This window comes from Fusarium oxysporum, chromosome 5 (assembly GCF_000149955.1).
Source record: "Fusarium oxysporum f. sp. lycopersici 4287 chromosome 5, whole genome shotgun sequence".
NCBI classification, from domain to species: domain Eukaryota; kingdom Fungi; phylum Ascomycota; class Sordariomycetes; order Hypocreales; family Nectriaceae; genus Fusarium; species Fusarium oxysporum.
In genome coordinates this window covers 139833-164318 of record NC_030990.1, presented here as the reverse complement: position 1 = coordinate 164318, position 24486 = coordinate 139833, and the positions used below count along the sequence as shown (strand labels likewise).

Sequence of the window (24486 nt, the reverse complement as noted above, 5' to 3'; positions counted from 1 at the left end):
ATGTGCAATAATTACGACGCGGGATCGACGGATGAATGCAACTGACCTAGCCCTTGTTACTTCGGGCTACATAGTTACCGAATGCCTAAACCCTGTCGGCCCGACTCAGCCATTGGCAGAACATCCAGTAGATCTGATAATCAAGCAAACCGCAACATGATATAAGTTCGAGGCCTTCTTGGCATAAAGAATTCCAGGGACTACGTGTGGACCTTGTGTTAAGCGAACTGAACAAACAGATAATTCAGCGGCACTTGCTTGTTATGTTTCAGAAGCAATCCACATGACCCAGTTATTCTAAAGACCTTCAGTATCCGTTGTTGACTGTCTTGTCCGGAGATCTTTCCTAAATGGTGGTTGTAATAGACCGAGACCGTGGCTAAGGATTCTTTGCTGAACCCTCGGCCACCGACCTGCAGGTGACAGAATCAGCACCTCAAGTTACACAGACCTAGGCTGCTCAAAGACAAGGCTTGGCTGAGCGCTATGAAGATCTATCAAAGACGAAAGCTGCACCTAAACATATATAAAACCAAATAGGCTTGGACAGACCAACTTGACGGTTACTGGGATAGTCTTAGCGCATAGTGATGTTGCTTATTGATCCTTTGCGCACAGAGGTTCGTCTCAAAAAGCTGGGGAAACATATCTCCAGATTTCCTTAAACCAGCATTGTTATTATGCCGGCGAACACCGAAGCGGTCTGAATAGAGACTAGATCAGCCCCCATCTGGAAATTCAGAACTGGAAGGTCGTGATACTATCAATAGCACGAAAGAACAGCGCTAACCATGCACGCGTGGTCACCTGTTGTCTGATTTAGAGTTTCGGGACATTTTAGACATCTCCGGCGAATTACTCATTGAAACACTACGTAGCTTCTTCCGCTGTTTCTCATGACTCGCGATAACTCTCTTGTGTGTCTGATCGATTACCGAAAGAGGTGGCTCTCCACTAAACCGCCAGTGTGGACTCACGATGTGAGAGCTCAGACGGCGGCGATATGACTATTTCCAGCTGAAAGCTTGGCCTCGCGCTCTAATTTGGCGGGGCAAAGCGCGATCCTGGTCTCCGGAAGACCTGAGCATCGTCACATCTCAATATGAAAACTGATCCAAAGCTATAAGGACTAGAACTAGAACGATTATGAATCAACGACACACGATAGGCTCAAGAACGAATTCGAAAGCACTAGGCATAAGAACATGCTGGTGATAATAGTTGCATTAATCTCGGCTTTATGAAATCCATTTTCACTTTTGTATCTCCGAGTTGTGTCATCAGCAAAGAGTCCATGTAACTCGTCGGACAACGAGTGAGGTGATACTAACAGCATAGGATCCCTTAAATGGGTTGAACTTGCATCGTCACTTTTGATCAAGGAGGCCGCGGGAAAGGGAGTTACCATGATCTATCTCGACGAAGCCATGAATAGATTTCTTTGACGGTTTGGGCAAAAGAGCCACGGGAGGATGATATTCAAAGTTCGAGTGTTGTTGAGTAAAATGTTCAACATAACTTGGCAAAGCGGACTAGAGGCGTAAAGTTGTTACATCCGTCTATTGCCTGCGAGGGGACTGGTAGATGAACATGTTTTTCACGTCTAAGCGTCATGAATACACGTGTGGCTTCATTGTGAATGGGAAAGGATAAATGAATATAATTATTACTACGAATATGACGATCTCTATCAACTTTATTTCTATCAGGTCTAAGAAGCAAGAACACAGGCAGCAACGACGTGTCTTGAAATGTCTAAACTGGGATTACCTCCGTAGCAACCCCCAAGTTACTCAACTCGACTACTTTTCACTCCTCTCATCATCCTACACTAAAAGCCTAATCTATCAAACAGAGCGAGTATAACTCAGAGATCGACGATGACCGTGGCTATGAGCGGCTGATGCGTGGCTGTTGTGCGTTCTGGCCCTCCACATCTCCTCAGCCTCGTTCATGGCGTCATCTTCAGTCACAGTGACGTGAAGAGACCGCATCTTTTGGAGAACATTGGCAGCCTCTGCGGCGTACTCGCACTTCATCCGGATCTGGCGTCCGTACTTGTAGAAGAGGAAGGGAAAGGGGACACAGGCTAGGGCGAGGAAAGCTGGGATGGAACTAGCCCACTGAACTCCGAGGCCATCGTACATTTGTCTTGTGAACAGAGGAAAGGCGGCACCAAAGAGTGATCGAAGTGCAGAGTTTGCAGCCATGATGGATGCGGCAAAGATGACGTCTGTGCTTGGTCAGCGAGGCTCAGATGGTGCGTGGGGAAGAACTTACAGGAGTCAATGAGATAGTTCAAGAGCGCCATGAAGACAAGGACGAGACCCCAGGCAAAGAACACGGTACCGATGATAGGGACGATCCAGTGAACACTGGGAAACGTTGTCCAAGCGAACCAAAAGAGACCGATGGGAATGAGAAGGGAACCCATGATTGCTGGTGGCAGTCTGTCTTCAGGCTCCATCGGGGCACCTCTTTTCCGAGCAGCGCGAGCGTAGCGCTTATCTTCAAAGGCAAAGCTAATAATGCAGAGAACAACACCAATAACAATACCAGTGAAGGCAAGTCCACCAATACCTTGGCTCCAGCCTCGCCCTTTCTGAAAGACGATGGGAAACGCAGCGAAGCACATGTACATGGTGCCGTAGATGATGGAGATATAGATGGAGGTGATGAAGACGATAGGCTCTTTGAACAGCAGCAACCAGGGTCTGGTGAGAGCGTTCTTGAGCTGATGAGCAGCCGAGCTTGGTGGCTTGTCTGCATCTAGAGTGGAGATGTACACTTTGCCCGTGAGCTTAGACATGTGCTGGGCGCGCTTGCGCAGAATGTACGGCGCGTATGTCTCTGGGATGAAGACGGTGCAGGCAATCCAGGTGACGCCAGTGAAGGCAGCCATGAGCCCATGAAGCCAACGCCAACCTGCGGCCTCGCCAAGGAAGCCTCCTGCAATAGGACCTAGGCTCTGTTAGCTGTTTGTCGGCTCAAGACAAGAGATGTGGACGTACCGATGGCGGGTCCCAGGAAAGGGGCTCCCGAGAACATGCACATAGCCAAGCCTCGCTCCGACTTGTCAAACATGTCCGCAATGAGCGCTGGCGCATTCGAAAGAGGCGCAGAGCCAATAGATCCAGTCAAGAAACGCAGAACCAGCAAAGAAGCGATGGATCCTGCTCCGGCAGCCCCAGCGCTGAATGCTGTTGCAACCATGAATGTGAAGAAAAAGACCTTCTTCCGCCCGTACAGCTCCGACAATGGCGCCCAGATCAAAGGCCCGAACGTGAAACCCAGGACGTAGAGGGAGATTCCAAGCGTAGCGACTTCTTGGGAGATGCCAAACGCGCGAATGACTTGCTTGATACCGCCCGAATACGCTGAACTGGCAAATGTAGTTGCGAGACATGCCAGAGACTGGAGAAGGACAAATGCCCACTTCTTCCATCGGGGAAGTAGCTGAGCATTTTGGGTATCATCGGGGAGGAAGTTGATGCGATACGGAGCCTGTGTTGTACCCTCTCCTGGGTAATTCTGATCGATGAAGGACTGGCTAATATGGTGCGCTTGACTGTAGATTCGAGAAAGTCTAGGTGGTACTGTATGCTGATTCCCCTGTGTCTTTGGCTCGACGCTGGGTTCGTTCACATTGTTGTCATTGCCGATAGTGTCGTTGGCAATAGTCTCGGAGGACAGCGAGGGAGAACTGGGTTGAGGATCGATAGCCATTGTGAATGGGATTCGTTTGTGATGTTTCTGACACAATCTCACAGACGTACGATCATGGCATCGTGACACCCATCTCTTAAAGGAGCGAATACCAACCTTTCCCTTGCCATTGTTGGTTAGGGGGCCGACAGTCCAGCGTGCAATATTCGAATTGTCCGCGGTGTTTTAAGCGGGATTATAACCTTGGCTTAGAAAGCAAAAGCTGGACCAGTTTATTTTCCGGAGCCCAGTCGGCGTGCTCCGGAACAGCACGTTATTACTGCATGCGCCACTGTCGTAATTATAAGTGGATCACGGCAATATATCCATGTCCTTTTATATCACCGCCAAAACCCCGCGGCATTTCACACTTGTTCAACATCAGCCAAACCCCGCACCGCCATTCATCTCGGCGTCTTACACGACAAGAAAATATCCACCGCATTTATTTTCGTTTATCTGATTCCCCAATGCCTCTACCGTCTCGGGCCTCGTCTACGCCCAAGATTAGCAAGGCCTGCGTGCCGTGTAGAACGCGCAAGATCAAGTGCAATGCTGCTGTCGTTGGGCTTCCCTGCGGCAGCTGTGTTAGTAGAGAATGCCCGGATGACTGTGTTTTGTCGGCACGGAAACGTCGGACTGTGTGAGTTCTTAAAACATTGATGAGTGAAGTTTCGTGTCGAGGTTTGGTTACTGATGCGTATTTTAGAAAAGTGCGTAATGCCGAAGCGCCTAGGTCGCGGAAAAATATACCAGATACCAATGGTTCCGTTTTATCGGTTAGTCACTGTCTCATCGCCTCACTCGTACCACCGCAGTGATGCATCCTCTGTGGTTCACTGCCATGTGGCCTGTACCAAGCTGATAGTTGTATACATCCATAGCCACGACAACAACAGCTTCCAACAAATGTGTCAAGACAGACAACAGACAGTTCTCATTCTGATCCTGTAGAAGAGTCTATCCATGCAAGTCATACTGGCAGTTCTTTAAGGAACGACACTCCCCACTCAAGGGATCGTCGTCCGCCGGGTCAGGCCCAGGCTGATCTGCTCTACCTTAACATTCTGCAAGACACAGTCAATGACACGTCGGCGGCCCAGACAGATGCAAGTGATCATCAGTCAAATGATGAACCAGATGACAGCTTCAACAGTCAAATTCATCACTGGAACCCACCGCCACAGCTCGATGACGTTGACAACGAGTATCTTGCCAAGAAGAAAGTATTCGAGCTTCCTCCTCCCCGATTTATGTAAGTCCTTCTCACCACTGTCAATGAAATGAGCTAATGTTATTACAGGGACGACATAGTCAAAGCATACTTCGATTATGTTCATCCTTTCGCACCCATCCTGAACCGAACAGACTTCATCCAGAGTTATCGTTTAGGGACCTGTTGTCTTTTCTTGCTTCATGCTGTAGCAGCAGCTGCAAGTCTCTATGTCACTCATGACGTCCTTCTTGGCTGCGGCTATCCAGATCGTTCAACCGCACAGGCATCCTTCTTCTCAAAGGCCAAACTTTTCCATGACTTTCATTGTCAAGGGGATCCGCTTTCCATGTTGCAAGGATCCATGATTCTTGGCGCCATCATCCTGGATCATCCGTCTGACAGAGACTTTCAGTATTGGTTTCATAACTCAGTCCGGCGTGCTTCAAAAATGGGTGTACAAAATGCGTAAGTTGCGATCATTTCACGGTCCCCAGACACGGAGATTACTCACATTTATCAGCTGTCTTCGTGATGATGGATCGCAAAAGTTGTACCGAAGGATCTGGTGGGTTCTTCATGTGAGTTTTAGAGGCAGTTATGGTTCCAATGTCTGACTAACGTGTCGCAGAATAGGGACATCTTCCATTTCTTCATCAACACGCAGAACATGCGCCTGCTTGCAAATGCACCTCCAATCAGACCACTGACAGAAGCTGATTGGGAGACTGAAGACATTGAGCAATGGTCCGGTATCTTATCGCCAATCTCCCAGGCCCAAAAGGTGTCCCTCATAGCTCAATGCGAGTTAGCCCAGATCTGTAAGTCTCAGCCCTCTTCAAAAACAACAACGCAATTGACATCAGTCTCAGTTGGGAATGTCATGTCTGTCGTCACGAGTTCAACTCCATCAGCAGAGGAAATTCACAAACGAATACTGCCGCTTGATGCCTGGCGAACATCACTTCCTGATAGGATGCAGCTCATGGCTTCTTTTGCAGATGGTGAGATTTATCATCTAGAAGCTCTGACCACCAGCTATCGCTTTGAGTGCATCATGTGTCGTTTGCTGCGTCGTGGAAGATGGCAAATGAGTGATGGCGGATTGCGCGAGTGGGCACAGCAACGGTTCAGATCGGCAATCTTTGAGCTTGATACCATCGTCAAACGCGTCATGATCAATAACACGATTCAAAAGTTGCCCACTACTTTGTAAGCACTCCCTCTGATGCATAAATCCTCGAGCTTTCTGACCTTTTTCCTTTCTCAGCATCACCACCATCACTGCCCTCTTGGCGCTTCACATAGAGTCTGCTCTTGACGCCGCAGAGTCAAGCCTCATTCGCTCAATGGCTCGGATATCGGTTCAGCACACCATGCTTGCACTTGACCAGATACGAGATACTCCTGCCATCAAGAGAGCTTTGCCTGCATTTGAGATTGTACTGTCCAAGAACAAGCTCTATCCAACGTCGTCGAGCGATACTGAGCAAATCAACACGATGCAGGCCATCTCCCAAGACCAGACTCTAAATGATGGGCATATCTTGCAACCAGCTCAAGCGGATATGACTTTACCCCAGGATGATCAGTCATTCTTGTATGGGGATTTTATTGGATTTGACTTTTTAGACCGATGGCAAATGGAGCAATTAGATTTTACAGGCATTTACTAGTAAATGGTTCTAGACAATCTTTTCCTTGCTTAGATTTAGAGTTCTTTTACACTGGGCTACCCTAATCTATTTCTCTTAGACGATAATAAATAAAACACCTTACCAGATCTGAATGTAGCGTAAACCTTGAGCGACGCTTTACATAAGCAGCGTTCACAATTCGGCATAATTAATCTCCACTGACCAACCTCAATTTGTCCATTTCATGCAACCCTATTAATCGTTTACCGCCCGAAGCCCATCGCGAAAGCGATAGCGAAACCATTCAGCAAAGAACGGTCGAGAAAGCTGTAACAATGCCCCCGCGCTTGGGGTACAAAAAGTCTCGAAGGGGTTGCATGCGCTGTAAACAAAGACGCGTCAAGGTGAGCCCGGACACCCCAACACGCGTCGATACTGTCTGACTAATTAGCCAGTGTGATGAGAAGCAGCCTTGCGCCGCGTGCGAGAGACACGGCTTATCGTGTGTCTACCAGGAACCTTCGGAAGTACGACGAGGGCGTTCAGCCGATAAAGTCCGTAGGTTGTACCAATGTGGATATAACAGACCCTGACTTGATTACACAGGTCGATACCCAAAGAGATGATCGTCAGAAAAGCTCAAATGCCGACTCGTCAATCGCGAGCCCGGATCCATTGCCGTACCTAGCCAAGTTCGTTACAGGTCAAGAGTCAATAGAGCAGAGCACATGGCTCACGGACCTTGAGCTGATGCACCAGTATTCGACATCTACATACCTTACCCTACCGCGAGCAGATGAACTTCGGCAAATATGGCAGATTGAGTTGCCCAAGCTATCCCTGAGCCATGTTTATCTTCTCCACCAAGTCTTGTCTGTATCTGCATTCCACCTGGCCTCTCTGCACCCAGATCGACCAGACTACGCTATTTGTGCCTCACAACATCAAAACAAGGCTATCGCTGGTCTCCGGTCAGCTGTCGCGTGCATCACTGAGGAGAGCTGCGTGGAGATCTTTTTGTCATCTTCACTGCTGGGCATCGGGGCATTCGCTGGTCTCGGCGCTCACAATGCTGGTCAACAGCCTCGCATTGACGATCTTCTCGATGTTTTTGTGCTTATTCGGGGCATGAGCGACATCCTCAACAGATACGAGCCACTGCTCAAGGAGAGCAGAATTGGGCATCTCTTCGTCAAAGGAAGCCAATCTGGCTCGACGCCTCTTCTTGACGCCACGCTCACGCAGCTTCGGCAAATTGTAATACCCGATGGCTTCGAAGATACGGCAACTGCGATATGTCAAGAATCAATCGCATCAGGAATCACCTGGATAGAGAATCACATCGGGGCAACGGCTACGCCTGACGAGCGAATTGCCATGACTTGGTGTTTGTCTGTAAGCTCGGGATTTCTGGACCTCATCAGACAGCGGCACCCTGTTGCGCTTTGTGTACTCGCGCACTATTGTGTCATCTTGGATCGAGTTGGAAAATCTCAATGGTTTATGAGGAATTGGGGGAAGCCGGTCCTACAAGACATCCGGAATGAAATGGAACCACGATGGTCGTCAATGCTGCAATGGTGTTTGGCAGCTGTTGAATGTGAGAGAAATGCTCAAGTGCATTGATTCTAAAGAGAGATAGACCATCTACATGCAAAAACAAACGGAAAAATAACTGGAATACAAAAACCAAACGAATGCATGGGTAATTCAACAATAACTCCATCCAAGTTCAAGCCCGAGTAACTCCTTCAAAATATTGTGACGCAGCCTGCCTTCGTGCCTCTTTTAACCTCTCAACCTTATCACAGCCTTCGTATCGCTTCTCAGTGGCGATAAGCGGTGTCGTCTGAGCGGAGAGTGCTGAGTGATTCATCCGTATTCTTTGTCCTTGTACCGCGGGGAAAGCCATTCTTCTTGTAGAACCGCCAGTCCAAGTAGGTAACCACAGCAAGGTACTTGTATATCGGGCTGATTCGTTAGTCACAATCAGTCATGGGAGCTGAGAAGGACATACCTCAAGAAACCAGCCAACACAAAGACTACCCAACCCAGTGCGCAGCTTGTTCCGACACAAAGCTGAGAGTTACCCCGGATCATCATGAAAGCAACAGCTGCCCAGAAGACAACCTCCATAGCATTGAGGATGAAGTTAAGCCTTGAGGCTGCTCCAGCGATGGAAGCGGATAGAGTGCTCGGTGAGGATCTCGTAGGTCAGGATAATGAGGGACTTGGCACCCTGACAATAAACATGTTAGATCTGAGAGATCGTGTGTCGGAAAATAAGCTTACCATGCCGAGACCCATAGTGGTGGAGCGACCTGGGGGCCGATTGGGCAAGATGAGTCGCACGCCTGAGAGGGTGATGACGGTAATGATCAAGGTGACTAAAACAATCTGCAGGGGAAGCTTGTTACGGAGGGTGAAGAAAGGCTCCATCTTCTTGAGAAATACAGGCGTCATTTTGATAGAGTTTGTAAAAGCAGTGAAGAAAAAGAGGCGGTAGTATGATTACAATGGAATGAGGATGTTGAGGCTTGAGATGATGATAAAGCTGGACATTGTTGGCAAGACCAACATTTATAACATTCGCAATTGAACCAAAACATTCTGAATCAACAAGTCTCAACTCTATTAATTACGCGGCAGTTACTGAAAAAGCCCATACACGTATTCGAAAACCTGCAAAGTGCAAAAGAGAAACCGAGCTCTGAGGCTTAGAGACATAGTGCTACCTGGAAAACCAGCCCTACCGGCACTATTTTTAACCCGATCCAACCAAATAAGCTTGTTGGAATCTCAAAAATGTCAGCAAAGACAACCCCAGGCTCAAGGCCCAGCCTGGGACTTTTTGATCGTCTTTATCTCATGAAGCAACCATGTTTTGATTGGTTTAGGGGTTTCGGTGCCGCTCTCGGTTTCGGTCTCGGTACCGGGTTGTGCCGGTTAGTGGCAGCTGCGGCATGATTTCAAATTGCATTACGGCTCTAGTGTTGACCATTGCGCACGCTACGCGTGGCCGAATTGCCATAAAGTTTCACTTTAATCTAAACTTCGCCTCGTAGGGCCTCGACACGATTGCTAGTTGGAGGATCGCTTGATGAGAAGCTCCGTCGAATCCGAACACATCAGCCTAATGGGCCGGGGTGCTCGAGGCTGCATTGAGCTAGTTAAATATCTTGTCTCCTGCTCTTCCTAGTGGAATGCTGCCAAGTTTTGTCACTTGTCTCATATTTCTTTCCCTCATAATGGACTCTAAAGACCGGCAACTGTACCATGTCCCGGCAGGGTAAGAAGCATATTTGCCTTCTACATGTCCTCGATTAACATGAACAGTCCTCTACCACCACCAAGTTACTCAGAGGCAACTACAACAGACCCTCTCACAACAGATGGTTTTGTGTCGCCTATGACAACAACCTCCAGCCCCGTTGCTTTCAATGTCTCCGTGTCCCCAATGGCCATGACACCAATAACCTCTCGATCGACCGAGTCATTCACATTACCCCCCCTTACCGAAACAGATCTCGACTCTCGCAACCATAGCACACTCGAAGTAGCACATTCTCCTCGGGCTGATTCCGATTGCCTTCCACAGGCCGTCATACACGATGCCCCCGAACTTGCTCTCGTGGAATACGCCCATAATCGCGACAACCTACCTATGATTAGTACAACGCCACAAACAAATATCGAATATGCTTCTGGTTTGGAAGTCATACCTGCTCCCCCGGGATCGAATACCGTAACACCTCTACATCTCCTGGGGGACCAACCTGAAGCCATCGATTGTCCGTTCTGTCTACGCCGAAGCGAAACAAGAGTGAAGAAGAAGCCTTCCAGCACAACTCAGTACGTGAAATACGTCACCTTGACAGAGTCTGAGCTAACAAATGAAAGTCTACAAGCTGTGGCGCTACTGATGACCACAGTCTGTGGAGCAGTCGCTCCATATATGGCAAAGTGGTCATTCGACATTGAGCACATCTGCGACAACTGTCAAAATAGGGTGATGTACAGAGCAAGAGGGAAGGATATAAGAATTTGCAAGGCACCGGCTGCGTGGAAGGAAGAGTCAAAATACCCCGATGTTAAGAATAGCATGAGTCCGGTGACCCAGTGACGAAAATGCTGAGGTCAACAAGATTTCAAGGTAGGGGCTGGACTCTGAACTGTGTATAACCTGACACATTTTATCATGCCCACCATTGGGCTTCTCTTCTGTCACGATCTTTAGCATACCTCGTTAACCATATTGTAACTATATAATTAATCCATACACATCAAATTCATGGCCCAGGAGCTGTGATCTGAGTCTATCTGGGATCCATTCTTCCGATATTTAATGTTTGAACTACATACAGCCTCAAGCCTCAACTTCAAAGTCGGTTAAATCGACATCGCCTACAAGCCATAATATGGCACTGACGACACTCGTAAATGAACTGGGGAAGAACCTGGTAACATTCCTCACATTGCCGAGGACCAGGACGCCCCTTCCACCTGTCGTGCGTGCACTCGTGGTTCTCCATCAAATTCACCCTCTCCTGTTCAACACGAGCCTGCCGAACCCTGGCATTCATATGACCGGCATTGTCATCTCGGTCAACAATGTCATTAGCCCTTCTCGTCAGCCGCTCTTCTTGCCATTGAGGGCAATCGCAATTCTTCCAACGCTCGCCGCAAACGTAGCAGAATTCTGCTCTGCAAATACAGGCTGGCTTAGGTATTAGTAGGACATTTAGATGTTAGAACAGCTTGGCCACTTACTCATGTGATTACATCCAATGTCTAGCTCAACCACTCTGTGGCAAGCATAGCACCGCTGCCAGCCATTCTCAGCCGCAAGCTCCAAGATTTGCTGTGAGGCGGTATCACTCGGACAAATACCAGTGTGGTATGGCCCTTTACAGTGGACACAGGTACGCCGACGGCATCTGGGGCAAGTCGCTGTCTCGCCTGCGATAAATTGTGGTGGCACGAACGTCGAGCAAGATGGCTCGCTGCAGTACGTGCGATTCGGAGTGTCAAATTCCAACTTCTTAGCCTGGAACTGGCCGACTAGCTCTGGTGAGAACCATCGACCTTTAGTGACAGGAATGTTCTGGCCGCAGCATCGTGGAGGGAATAGAGTCTCGTCTTGAAGTGAGGAACGGACCAGGCCCACAATGCATTCTCGACAATACTCGTGAGAGCAAGGTGACCGGGAGAGCGCAAGAGGCGGGAATCGGTCGTTGCAGGCGATGCATTCCTTCATTTGAGGCGCCTTGCGTGATGCTGCCCAATTTGATGATTCAGGTTGGCCCGACGTGGAATCGTCAAATCCACCCAGATTCATTGATCTCAAGATATCGATTAAATCTTCCTCCTCGTCGTCCACTCTTGGGACTTTCTTCACACTTTCAGCATCTGACTTGGCTGCTGCGCTGGGGCCTCCCGAAAGTCTGATGGCATATTCACGATCTTTTACAGCCTGCTCCTCCGCCAACTGAGCTTCTCTGATGAGCTGGCCATCCGACTCAACAGCTCTTGCAATACTGAGGGCCAGCACTTGATCAGAGATCTGAGCCGTCATCAGCTCAAGCTCTTGACGACTGGCCTGAAGAGCAAAATCTGAGTCTGTCACTTCGCCTTCACGCTGCTTTTCTTTTCTGGACTGTTCCCATAGGTTTAGGTCCTGTTGCTGGAGCTGGAGGGCCAGCATTAATGACGAAGTATCCATGGACACAGAGGTAAGAACTTATGATCAACAGTGAGAGGGAGCAAATCCAGGTAAGATAAATGAAATAACCGGTTATATTTGAGCGACAGAGAAAAAGGAACAAAAGTTAGGTGGTACAAGAATCTGGTGGGCCTCCCAGGTACCCCGCCCTCACAAGTTCGAAGCCACCAACGACGTCTTGCACCTAACAAGCTAGCAAGATGCAATTCGTTGAGAATGCCATTGGCCAAATGGTATCATGTTGAATTGATCGGCAAAAAATATTTTGAAATCATATCTCACCTTTTACAGCGTTGTGTAAACTTGGAACATATCAAGGCATGCTTCCTTTAGGCGAAGCTGATACATAGCTTTCTACTACAAGACCTCTTGGTTGAAAAACAGTTCTTGTCACTGATTTAGCAACAAGTGAGATGCAGATATTTATTCGTCGAGGGCCGTCTGTATATAATAAACAAGGCTGCATAAATAGGTACAAAATAAAAGAACGCTACCCCTCCAGGGCCTCAACGACTCGAGAGTCAGATCTCACTACACCAATGTCTTCGGTTTCACAGCGCTACCTGCCAGTCCTGGCTGGTAAGCCCAAAGTTATCAGTGACCGGCTTAATAACAGTCTTCTTACAACCCTTGTTCAGCTTGACCTTGTTGAAACGGTCCTCAATCCACGGGAAAAAGTCAGCCATAGAAACCGAAAGAGCAAGACCATGATCCGTCTTGTGGTAAAGCCTATACTCAGCAGTCGACTCAGGGTACTTCTTGCAAGTGGCATTGAAATCCTCTTCGGCATATTCAGCGTATGTCAGAATGTCATCGTCCCCCTGAATGACAAGCATGGGAGCCGCGAGGGGGTGTTCTCCAGCGCCGTTGTAACGCTTCTGCCAGTCAACGAAGTCGGGATGCTCGATCCAGCTGGTGTTCTTGTACAGTTGTTTCACGGTCAGGCTACCATAGAGTGTACCTCCTGTGATAATACAGCCCTGGTCTGCGAGGGCGATGCGGCTGAGGACAATGTCGGTGACGTAGTCTTCGACCTTGATGGAGGGGAAGAGGCGTGAGATAGACTGGAGGAGGAAGATAGAGACAACATCGCCAGCTGGGCCATCCTTTGCCCGGCGGAAGGATTCGGGGATGAGCTTGATGGGTTGGAGAGCTGGAGCAATTGCGACAGCGCCGAGGAAGCCGCCCGTGGCTTTGCCGGGCTTGGCCTCTCGCTCGTCAGTCCTCCATGCAGTCATGCCACCCTCACTATGTCCAATAACGACCCATTCCTTGGTGATGCGCTTTCCAAGAGCCTTGCGCGCAGCCTGGAGTCCAAAGCTGACATCTCCAGCGTGAAGTGCACCAGACTCATACATAAAACCCTGAGGAATGTCACTGCCTTGACCAGCATAGTCGGGGGCAATCACGACATAGCCTTGCTGAACAAGAGCAAAAGGGCCTGACCACTCATAATAGAGAGCTCGGTGATTTGACGGCGCACATTGACGCGTACCACCAGCAGTTCCATGAGTCCAAACAAGTGTACGGAAAGGCTTGTCGTTACCGAGTGGGTTTGAGTAAGGTGTCAAAACAAACCCAGTGGCTGGAATGGGCTTTCCATCAATGTCCTCGGTGATATAGAAGAATCGAGAAATGGATACTCCGCCGGGAAGGGTCCACCTCTTGGAGGCTTGATCAGCGGGAACATTTTCCCATTTCACAAGATCACCAGCAGAGTAGTCGGAAAGATTAGACGGGTTGGAGTAGAAGTCGTCTGTGGAGACGTTTTGGTTGACCCAGCGGCTGGACTCAAGAGCGAGAGCCTTGCGGTATGCAAGCTGGCAGGTAACGTCGCACTGGTTAGGCTGAAGGGGATCTTGGGTGGCGGCAGCAACGAGAGCGCCTGAAACAAGGATGTTTGTGAGAAACTTTGGTAACATAGTGACGGTGTGATTGTCAAAACTCAATCAAAACTATCAGGGTTGCTAAAGTTTGTGACAAAGTTATTTTCACCGGGAGTGGCTGCTCTTATTTATACTCTGGCAACTGTTTATTCCCATACAAACTCTCCTCAGTGTAATTGCCGTTATCTATCCCCGCTATTACCACCGATGTGTCATTTAGAGTTCGGGAACTATGGGGTAGTGCTACTACATCAGGAAGTTAGAGGCCCTGGAATAACCACAGAAGCTTCCGACACGGTCAATCGTATAAACTGCCCCCACGTCTTGCGATAGCATTGGTCGGTCTGGTTCATCAATTACGAAAGGCTTGTCCGGCTGTGAACTCTAATGTGCTCCCCGCCTTCTATCTCGTGAGCCTCTTATGCTTAATCCTGGCCGGCTTTGTGTCATATCCGAGGTTCCCCTCAGAAAGAGGAGATTCACGAGGATCATCCTAGCTTCGTGCAGATCTCCCATGGTTCTTGGCGTTGTTTGCGCGGAAGAGCTAGGACGGATTAAGTAGTTGTAGGCGCTCTCGCTTAGCGCTAAACCCGAAAATGGGTTGTTACTTAGCTTGGCAGCCCACCAAAGCTCATCTAACCTGTACAAGAGATATGGACTGAGGGATAGATCAACAAGGAAATATCCTATGTATTGCATGTGATTCAAGCTCACTCTTTCTCTAATATTCATTCAAGTCGAGAAGATTTGTATGATAAAATTTGGTTGTGGAAACGAGGGCTTTAGCGGTATGTGCACAGTTTATTCGTTCATTTTCAGCATAGGGTCGAGGCATCTTGCACATAATCCTGGACGCAATCAAGCATTACAGAATGAATTAACAATGTAGCTGAATTAGCAAACAGCAAAAGCTAACCCGGCTTGTCCACTAAGCCCCATCCATTATGCGTCCAGCCGAGTCCATAGTATGATTTTCCCCTGCCAAGCTGTCAGCGACCTTGGCTCGAGTCATGTCAACCCACTTGTCGTAACGAATAGATAATGCACAGCCCATCCCACATGTCGTATAAATAAGGGCAAATGCCGAAGAAGGCTGCGCATCTCAATAGGGAAAAGTGAAATATTGGCAATTATATCACATGGATTAAGATAAACGCCGACTTCGGTATATGGCTACCGAATATCGTGGCTCGGTCAAATCCAACACAGAACTTGCGATAGGCTGTCTCGTAAAATTCTTCCAATTGATGAAGTGGCTTAGGCATCTTCGTGGTAACAGAGGTAAAGTTTTGGCGAATTTCAGCAGGTATTTACGTTGACCTTAAGCAGGAACTCCAAGGCGAGCAGAGGAGTCATGCAGGCTAGACAATCTGACATCCCTCAACGACAATGGCCAAAGGTGAAGCACAGTGACACACCGCTACACAAGAGACCAATTATTATAAGAAACTCACAGGACCACTACTTGTGAACACAGTTATCACTCAATCCACATCCAGTCGATAGCTGAGCCGTCTTCAGCTTAGACTTCTTCTTCGAGCCTCCGACGCAAGGACAACCCTTCTTGTGAACCTTCTCACCCTTCTCATCAACCTCCCCCTTTCCAGCTCCCTCATCAGCACAAATGCAGACGGTAGAAGCAAAAGCACCACCTTCTGTGCTCGGACCTTGAGGCTGATACCACGGAGGACAGAAATCAGGAAGCGTAGGAGTTGTTTTGACTCTACCGTAGTCATTGGTGCCAACCTTGTAATCCGATTCGCCGAAGCCGTCGAAGCGAATCTTCCACGTCATGGGGAAGGGAACAAACTCATCCCAAGTTGGGGTGAGATACGTATCAGTCTGGGGCCGAAGGATGTCATCAGTGAAGATCTCGTCTGCCTCTTTATGGTCGTCCAGCTTCTTGACTTGCTGCTCAATCCAGCTAACTCGTCCAGGTGCCATGTAATTTGCGTAGCCCTCGGGTGTAGAGTCAAGATTGATCTTCTTGAGCTTGCCCTGCGCATCGTGACCACGACGAGGGTTCTTCATCTGAGCGACGAACTTGATCATTGAGGTCAGAGAGATCGTGGCGACACGTCGAGGTGCAAAGACGCCAAATTTGTCGGCGATGCTGAGCTGGGACATTAAGACCTGTTGCTTCTCTGCGTTGCCCTTGACTCCAGGCTCCTCACCCGCCTTGGCCTGCAGAACACAGTTAGTATGAAGTTTGGACAGACATCTGGTGGTATGAACTTACAAGATCGAGGATAACAGCTTGACCTTCCTTGATAGTAACTTGCTTTCCTTTGTTCACACCAGCAAAAGTATACTTGCCTTCTTCGACAGCCTTGCGAATAATGGGCTGTCGAACGGTGATTCGAGCCATTGTCTGTACCATCTTCTCCAGCTGCTCATCCGCGTCTGGCTTATCACTGAAGACACACTTCTGGACTTGTATCCATTGTGGACCGATGTCATTGCGCAGGAGCATGAGATGCGGACGACCATCAGCCGCTGCATAAAGGTCCCTCATGTACCCGTCCAAGGTAGCAGTGAACTATTGCTCGTTAGCATATCTATTAAACCGAGCACTGAATGAACTTACCGAAACGACTGCATTATAAGCAAAGTCGAGACAAATGAGCAGAAGAATAGCAGCCGCTTTACTCTGGTCCTTCTCATAAGCAAGGACCTGTTTCGCGACAAAGACTCCAAGATCATGCATAGCATTAGTCTCTTTCTTACCAAACAACGCCCTGGTGATGTCCCACTGTCCAGCTTCCCAGATAGTTCCTCTCTGGGTCAGTTCGATGAGCTTCTTCATGGAAGCCTTGAAGGCTTCACGGCGCTGCAACCACTTGGTCTCGTCAGCGTTGTACGAGAGGAAGATCTGGCAGTTTGTGATGTGCCGATAAATCTCATTCTCGCTGTACGTGTCCTTGGCATCGGTTGGAGTCTTGAATAGCTTGTTGCCAAAGCCGAGGAAATCGGCGACGTATCGAGTGACAACGGGTATGGCAAAGCTATGAGTTGGTCAGCGGGGTCTGGGAGTCAAAGGGTAGAAATAAACTCACTCTCGAGTAGCATCGATCTGGAATGTCGAGTTGGTCATAGAGACCGACTCTCTCTTGACAATCTCTCTCATCTCTTGATCAAGGTACTTCTTCAAGTCTGCGTCCACGTCCTTGACATAATCATCAATCACGGAAGAGTAGGTAGGTGGATCCTTCGCGGGTATCGGGTTCAATACGTCTCTGACTACTTGAGGCAGGTTTGCCTCGTAGTAATACGCAGGGTTGGTGAAGTTCTTGGCCTTCTCGCCTTGCAGTATGATCTTGATGTCATCGTACTTACTGAGATACCACGGCTTCTCGGGCTTCTGTACCGGGGCAGCAACAGCAACCTTTGGGTGATCAACTGTCTCCTTGAACCAATCACCATAGCCTTGAGCCTCGGCATAGATGGCATTCTGCTTGGCCGTGTAGAAAGGATGGAAGAAGCGGATGGTGTTGGAGGGGAACCATCCTGGGAAAGCACGTTGAAGTAGGCGATGGAAGACTGAGCTCTTGCAAACCTCGTTGTTGGGAGTGACCTCTTTCATGCCCCAAGAGGTCAAAGAGTTGGTGTTCCAATCAACAGTGTAGAACCGATCAGATCGAACAAGCGTGATGGCATCGGAGAAGATGGCAGACCAAAGAGCAGAGCTTGACTCACTGGGACCTGGGTCCAGGCCCATGTACTCATCAGACTCGCAGAAGATACCGGGATAGAGCTCGATCTTGTCAGGGTGCTCATAAAGATCTCGAAGTGCATTTTGGATCTCAACGTTCTTGGTGACACTCTCAAACGACTGGTGTCTGGGCAGGCCAAAGAAGTCTCTGAAGTCATTCAAAGTTCCGCACTCCCATCGACGAGCTTGAAGAATGCCCATGATCTCAACGGGCTTGAGGCACTTGGGAACGTTGCGGGGTCCAAAGTTTGAGATGGGGTCATCCATAGCTGAAGTAAGCTCCTCGAGCATCTGGTTGTCATCGAAGAGGTTGGTGATGGCGTTGCGAGTAAAGTGCTTGGACTTGGTGACCTTCTGTGGTTCGATGTTGGAAGCAGCACCGTTAAAAGCAATACCACTGTCCGACGTATTGCCAGACGATCCAGCTCCATTTTCAGGTGCTGTGTCGTCATCTGGGATACCAAAGGTGACCTCCCATGGCTCAGGCTCCCTCTTACCATACTTATGATCCTCTGCAGCCTTCTGCTTAACAGCAGCCATAGTACCCAGAAACTCGGGAAGAGAAGTATTGCTCGGGTCCCTGAAATGCAACACCTTCTTCATAAAGTCCTCAGTGTATGCCTCATCCTTACGGGAGATGGCACAGTGGAAGCGGTAGAGAAGGTTGAACTCGACCGTGACTTGGTTGCCAATACCACGGCTCGTCTTCTTCTGATCAAAGTCGGCGCGTGGGTCAAGCGTGAAGTTGGTGTCGAACTGATGGAAGCCCATAAGCGCTCTTAAGTAGTCGTGGACTGAGATCTGGATGTACATGCCGCAGGTGATGAGTCGAGCCGTGTTGAAGAGGTCATCGTCTTGCTTGTTCCAGGCTGCTTCCCAGGCATCTTTGAACTCGTCGCATGCAGCTTCAAAGTCCTTGGCGGCTTGATGATCGTGATCCTTGAGCTTCAACGTCTTCTTCTTGAGAAGAAGCTTGAGATCGTTGGCCAGGTCTTCCAAGTCTTGGTTCAGCTTAGACTTGTTAAACTTCTCAATCTCCTCCAGAGCGTCGTGCCGAGCCTGTTCAGCTTTCTCTCGAGTCTTCTTCTCCTTATCAGTCTCATTGGGTGTCTTCGGGGGAGCGTATGGTGCATCGCCAGGCCTCGCTGCGCGGACCTGTCGCCAGAGATCTTCGTATTGCTTGCACATCTTCTGAACTTTCTCATCCAAGGGAAGCTTCTGACCGTATTGGTCCTTCTCAGGAAGATGCTCCATGATCAGAGAGACAATCTTTGTCTTCTCATACATGACGGGCACTCTGAAGCGGCCATTTTCGTTGATACGAAGAAGTTGTCTTGCAGCATAGTTATGATAACGGTTGTACATAACTAGCATGATGCAGACACCAGGTGGCTGCCGAAGTAGACGGTCTTCAGCAAAAGTATCAGGCTTCAGTAGACCAAGCTTGTACTTATCATCTCGAACCTTGCGCTGCATCTCGTTGGTGTATCCATAGAGAGGCGATAGGTCGAGGTAAGACGAGCTATCAGAGATATTCTTGTCGTTGTCGTTAGTTCTGAAAATGTCATGGATAATGATGGTTGCGTGGTAGATGAGCATCGCGGAGAGTCCGGATTGACTCTCTCGGCCACCTTCTTCTCGTGCCATGAGCTTGTCAAAGAGATCAGAAGGATCAGGGAGAGCTCCCAATGGTGCTGTCTTTGACGGGACGGTCTTGGCGTATGGGGCACCAGCTTGGCCGAGATGGGGATTCATGGCGCTGTTGAACTTGCCATCAGCAGTTCTATACTGGAAAGCATCGCCAAGGTACGTCAAAGGCGCTGCAGGAATTAGCATCTGTCATCAGTCTCTCCTAGGTTTGTGTAAACTCACGGTGCAGCATCTTGTCGTACTTGTCCTTGACTTGGTCATTGATCAGCTTCTGGCGTTGGACACTGTAGTCAGAAAGACTGCCAGCGATCGTCGCAAGACTCTGTCCCTACGCATCGTCAGATGGGAGGCTCGTGAAAATACAAGGTCAACTTACATCAAGCCCAGTGCCTTTGATGATGCCATCTGCCGTTCTCTTCAAGGCGGGCCAATTACTGGACTTGGAGAACACAGATTTGACATCTTCCCATAAGCCAACCTTGGGAACAATGGGGTTCTATAGATGTCAGCAAATATGATACAATGCCGGCAGTGATACATACTCCAATAAGTTTGTCGCCGTGATACTTGGCGTACTTCTCAGCTTCTTTCTTGTTTCTAAGTTGCAACGTGAGTTGCATCAGATCCTCATCTTGCTTGCTCATCACAGGCTCATGTGAGGGTTGAGAGTGGCCATTCATGATGACTGTCAGGAAGGTTCTGCGGTACTACTAAAAAACAACACGAGCAGGAGATAGGAGCGGGAGGTACACTTGGTAAGAGTGACTTGTGTACACTTTTTTGAGCTGAAAAAGAGGAGATGAGACGAAATGAGATAGTTTGAAGCAACAAAACGTTTCGCGATGCTTCCTTTGAGCTGGTGCAGCCTGGGGCCTATTATCAGTCCATGTAGATGGGGTATCAGCGTGAAGATTGTGAGTGCACTGTGAAGACAAGCTATCGATCAGACCCTGCCTCGCTTACTCCGCTCTATCAGAACCAATTCTCGGGCATTGTTATCCATATTTCGGCATCTGCGACGCCAAGAAAACCGTATTCATTATGTTTCTGGCTAAACCCCGCTCAACTCTCGAGCTGACGAACCTTGCATACAGCGTGGCTGACATTCATGTACAGCTCATTCGTCATCGTGACATTTGTTAGTCCGCCGCTATTGATTTCATGCATTCGCTCCTCCAGCTATCACAAAAGAACTGATTCTTCGGTATACCACGGAACGGCCAAATCGGATCATTACAAGACAAAGTTCGGAGCTGAACATGAGCATGCATACGAGCAGCGGTTATCACGGCTGTAGCCCAATACCGGACCGTTATCACATTCCCCGCTCAGCCACTTGCAAATTCACCCACTAAACTCTCCACACGGCCCGTTGCGGCTGGCTGACCGCTAAAGGGCTCAAAATAGCGCCTTGTTCAGACTAAAGCAGAAGTGCTCAGGCCACCTCTGGAGCTGAAAACGCGTGCATCATCAGCCGTTGGTGAGATCAGCATCATCACATTCCTCTTCCAGTGGTTTCAGGGCCGCCAAACGCCGTGTGGCCTGAGCAGTTGCAGTTGTGTTGTGCACTAATGCGCCAAGGACTATCCCGTAACCCGGTTATCAACCGGTCAGGTATTCGGCGCTTATCGTGAGGCCGTCGTCCCCTGCTGGTACCGTGCGCCGGTGAGGAGAAACCTAGCTGCAGCAAGTTTACCCAACTGAGTGAACAAGTTGCCAGTTTCAGCAAGCCACCAGACGTAAGCAGTAATGCAGCTCTTGCATCCAATTCTTTTTGGTCCTCCTACGTACATCCGATGTCTCAAACTCTGGCTTTAGTAGTACGGCTAATCATGGGACTATTGGAAATGCTCAGCGCTCAACTGGGCGCCACAAATACCACGCTACAGCCTACAGGTCTGGACTCCAGTGTACTCAACCTCGAAACCACTGGTCAATGATAAGAGAGGTTGGCTAATGACCTTACAGCTTCCTCGTTGTTGTATAACAGCTCAAATTGATTCAAGCAACATTACTCCCACGTCTTTCAAATTTCCGCCGTTGCGAAATCAGTTCATTTGCCTTCCCTTGTTCAACCTCCATCACTTCACGAGCCTCAAAGTCCATGTCATTCATCGTTCCAATGCCTCCTTCACCCGCAGTTGGAGAATTTGCAAAGGCTCCTCCCAATGCCAGCAGAAGTCCATGCCCCGTCGTGAATGCCCTTGCAAACCATGGCTATCTTGAGCGCAGCGGACGTGGCATTTTCATGGATGATCTCAACGCCTCAATGAAACACGTCGGCATGAGTCCTCTCCTCGGCTCTGTCTTTGCCATTCCCACCTACTTTGAGTACCAAAACCCAGCCAAAGCATACATGAAAAAGCCTGTTGGCACATGGCAGAGGATTTGGTCCCTCATCAAGAATCCTTACTCCTTCTTCGACTATTTCGGTTGCTGGAATGCGAAACAGATTAGTGATGGAAAGAAGTATCTCAATCTTGTTGATCTTGCTTCTCACGGTGCTATTGAGCATGACATCTCCCTGTCAAGACGAGACATTGCCCAGAAGCAAGGAAACAATGATCCTCAACAAGACTTGATCGAAGAGATGTTGGACTATTCTTTTGATGGTGAAACGCTCACGATTGAAGACCTTGCCCGGTTCATCAAAGCCCGCATCTCACGTCAACTGGAGGATAATCCAGAGTTGGTTTATGGACCAGCTGAACATCAGGTCAACTGCGGCCAAATCGCACTGATGATGGGCTGTTTTGGAGATGGAAAGACGATTCCCGTCAAGTATGTCAAAGCTATCTTTGAAGACGAGAGACTGCCTATTGAGGAAGGCTGGAAGAGGAGATCATGGTGGACAATGGGTCTTGTCGAGTTCTTTGGTGCTGTCAAGAAGTTGGTCAATGCTGTTGGCGTGGAGTTCTAGCTATCATGTCATTGATCGTATCATTAATTTTACAATTCTATACATGTCTGATTCTACTTGTGAGTAATAAATCAGTTGAGAGCAAAATAATAAATTCAGTCGCCAAGGCTTGCAGAAGGTCGAATGAGCTCACGTGCAACCTTTCCTTTCTAAACATCATGATTAATTGGGAACTGCCTAAGACAAGGTGCATAACTACCAATACTCCATATCTCGAGAAAATCTCCCAAGATAGCTTTGTCTATACTCCATAATGATCAGCCGCTTGGAGGGCCTCAATTTCAGAAGCCTCAATATGAGCCTTATCTTCTTTCGGACCAAATGGACTTTTGGAAAGATACCATTTTTCTGAGAAGTCTACAAATGCTCAAATTCCACGGCTCATCAATAGCCAGCCAGCCACAGAAATAGTACTAAGCCAAAGACGAGCAGAGGACGGCTTACAGCGAGCTAGCGCTGAGGGGTAACTAACTATTGCAAAAACTAATGCAGGCCGGGGTAGGCGCTAAAGCCAATATTGCAACCCTGAACGCTGTCCATGCTGCAGCCAAGAATGTCTTGGGGATTGTAGATGTCTCAGTTCAAGTGAACATGGCAGTGAGTGAATTGTGAATCATCGTTTGTTATCCTTAGATACAGCTACGTTGAGATTTTCAGCTCTCTCCGCTGACCATCCAATTATCACATTGAACCTTCAACCGGTCAACGGCTCGCCCAGTGGCGCACTGCAAACTTCCAGTATACTCTCAGCTGGAATTCCTTAACGAGTAAAGATCCAAAAGACCATACGCAACCAGGGCCTCAACTGTGTATTATGATGAATGCCAGTTTGGCTTACAGTACGATAACAACTTGTCCAGTGGTTTCCATGCATGAAGCTTTGTAATGTAAATGCTGGCTCTTCCCTCGTTATTGTTCAAGGCTAGCTTACTATAACAACGGGTTCTTCTTTCGATTGCAGACGTAAACATCCAACACCACCACCAGACAAGTATTTTATTCATTCCTTTTCACTGCATCTCAAACATCGCTACAAACAGCTTCTTTCTCGTCATCACTTCCCCAAAACACCCTTCAATAAACACACAAACATGTCTTCCCTTCACGCCTATCTCCCAGCCCTCAAAGGGATCGCCATTGCTGGCAGTCTCATCAACGGCGGTACCATGACATCAGGTTACCGTCTACTTCCCTCAATCTACCCAACAATCCAAAAGTCGCCCAAAGATGCTGCAAAGCAATGGGAGTACTTTTACTGGTCTATGTCAGCGACCGTGCCATGGGTTGACCTGACCACAATTATTGTGATCGGCACTATTGCCTACGGAGAGTACAAGGAAAACAGCTCTGCTTTGCCTTGGAAGATCTGGGCTACTGCAGGAGGACTCATGCCCCTCGGTTGGATCTGGGTGCGAAAGGTGATGCTTGGCCCGTCTTACAAGCTTCTGGCAATTGCGGACTCTACGTCTACTGAGAATGAGCCTTTAAAGGCCAGTGCGAAGAATGTCTTGGACCTCATGCAGGAGTTCAATGCGCAAATGGCTTTGAGGATGATGTTTCCGTGGGTCGTTGGTGGACTTGCGCTCTGGGCCACCTTGGGATTTTAGAAGTATGACCTCGAGGAGGATTTTTTTGGAAGATAATGAATCGCGCGGAGCATGGTACTTATCTTTACGGCGACAGCATGTTGGGGCGCGACGTCTGGAGAGCGAGTGATAGCACGGCAGAACATTCAGAGAGTGTGAGTTGCAAATCACCACAGCCTGTTTCGTCTATGAATAAAAATGCGGCAACGCTTTTAGCCGTTCTTGGTGCAAGATACTGCGTTTGCTCGGTCGTTGTAGAAAGAGGTTCCATCGGAACGCTTTGCGCGGAAATTTGGGCGGCTGAGCTGATTCTGTTAAGCTTAATTGAATGCCCTATGAAGGATTGGCAGGGTTGCTGTGCCCCCTCCTGTACGATGGCCGTCAGCCAGAGCGAAATGCAGGGGGAATGACTTGATCAAAGCTGTGTTCCCGGAATCATTTTTTTGTTCCAAAAA

General features: G+C 48.7%; 8 protein-coding genes across 10 annotated transcripts; 4 read left to right on the top strand and 4 right to left on the bottom strand.

Annotated features, from left to right (window-relative positions):
* Positions 1–1640: 1640 nt before the first annotated feature.
* On the bottom strand, positions 1641–4439 carry FOXG_15236 (uncharacterized protein). Its single transcript, XM_018395306.1, has 3 exons — positions 3012–4439; positions 2281–2961; positions 1641–2233 (listed from the first exon to the last, which is right to left on the bottom strand). The coding sequence occupies exons 1-3, from the start codon at positions 3724–3726 to the stop codon at positions 1848–1850; spliced, it is 1782 nt and encodes a 593-aa protein (XP_018255135.1). The 5' UTR covers positions 3727–4439; the 3' UTR covers positions 1641–1847.
* FOXG_15235 (uncharacterized protein) lies at positions 3975–6700 on the top strand. The gene is made up of 8 exons (XM_018395305.1): positions 3975–4348; positions 4415–4484; positions 4590–4960; positions 5009–5386; positions 5442–5499; positions 5550–5739; positions 5791–6130; positions 6189–6700. The coding sequence occupies exons 1-8, from the start codon at positions 3990–3992 to the stop codon at positions 6592–6594; spliced, it is 2172 nt and encodes a 723-aa protein (XP_018255134.1). The 5' UTR covers positions 3975–3989; the 3' UTR covers positions 6595–6700.
* A 115-nt stretch (positions 6701–6815) lies between these two features.
* Positions 6816–8297, top strand: FOXG_15234 (uncharacterized protein). 2 transcript variants are annotated; one of them, XM_018395303.1, is made up of 3 exons: positions 6816–6959; positions 7011–7109; positions 7162–8297. In XM_018395303.1, exons 1-3 carry the CDS (start codon positions 6891–6893, stop codon positions 8179–8181), a joined length of 1188 nt encoding a protein of 395 aa, XP_018255132.1. In that variant the 5' UTR covers positions 6816–6890; the 3' UTR covers positions 8182–8297. The 2 variants fall into 2 exon arrangements, with proteins under 2 accessions (XP_018255132.1, XP_018255133.1); XM_018395304.1 differs by having other exon boundaries at positions 7007–7109.
* An 84-nt stretch (positions 8298–8381) lies between these two features.
* FOXG_15233 (uncharacterized protein) lies at positions 8382–9018 on the bottom strand (the record flags this gene model as incomplete). Its single annotated transcript, XM_018395302.1, is given in 4 exon segments — positions 8382–8526; positions 8573–8704; positions 8718–8794; positions 8848–9018. 4 exon segments carry the CDS (start codon positions 9016–9018, stop codon positions 8382–8384), a joined length of 525 nt encoding a protein of 174 aa, XP_018255131.1.
* Positions 9019–11185: 2167 nt separating this feature from the next.
* FOXG_15231 (uncharacterized protein) lies at positions 11186–14199 on the bottom strand (the record flags this gene model as incomplete). Its single annotated transcript, XM_018395301.1, has 3 exons — positions 11186–11259; positions 11326–12294; positions 12903–14199. The coding sequence occupies 3 exons, from the start codon at positions 14197–14199 to the stop codon at positions 11186–11188; spliced, it is 2340 nt and encodes a 779-aa protein (XP_018255130.1).
* A 1380-nt stretch (positions 14200–15579) lies between these two features.
* FOXG_15230 (uncharacterized protein) lies at positions 15580–20489 on the bottom strand. The gene is made up of 7 exons (XM_018395300.1): positions 20068–20489; positions 19902–20021; positions 19748–19853; positions 17220–19695; positions 16751–17168; positions 16403–16702; positions 15580–16347 (listed from the first exon to the last, which is right to left on the bottom strand). Exons 1-7 carry the CDS (start codon positions 20203–20205, stop codon positions 15625–15627), a joined length of 4281 nt encoding a protein of 1426 aa, XP_018255129.1. The 5' UTR covers positions 20206–20489; the 3' UTR covers positions 15580–15624.
* An 838-nt stretch (positions 20490–21327) lies between these two features.
* Positions 21328–22574, top strand: FOXG_15229 (uncharacterized protein; the record flags this gene model as incomplete). Of its 2 annotated transcripts, none has more annotated exons than XM_018395298.1 (2): positions 21328–21421; positions 21494–22574. In XM_018395298.1, the coding sequence occupies exon 2, from the start codon at positions 21630–21632 to the stop codon at positions 22443–22445; it is 816 nt and encodes a 271-aa protein (XP_018255127.1). In that variant the 5' UTR covers positions 21328–21421; positions 21494–21629. The 2 variants fall into 2 exon arrangements, with proteins under 2 accessions (XP_018255127.1, XP_018255128.1); XM_018395299.1 differs by having other exon boundaries at positions 21371–21435; positions 21494–22445.
* Positions 22575–23296: 722 nt separating this feature from the next.
* On the top strand, positions 23297–24270 carry FOXG_15228 (uncharacterized protein). The gene has a single exon (XM_018395297.1). The coding sequence runs from the start codon at positions 23537–23539 to the stop codon at positions 24050–24052; it is 516 nt and encodes a 171-aa protein (XP_018255126.1). The 5' UTR covers positions 23297–23536; the 3' UTR covers positions 24053–24270.
* Positions 24271–24486: the final 216 nt, after the last annotated feature.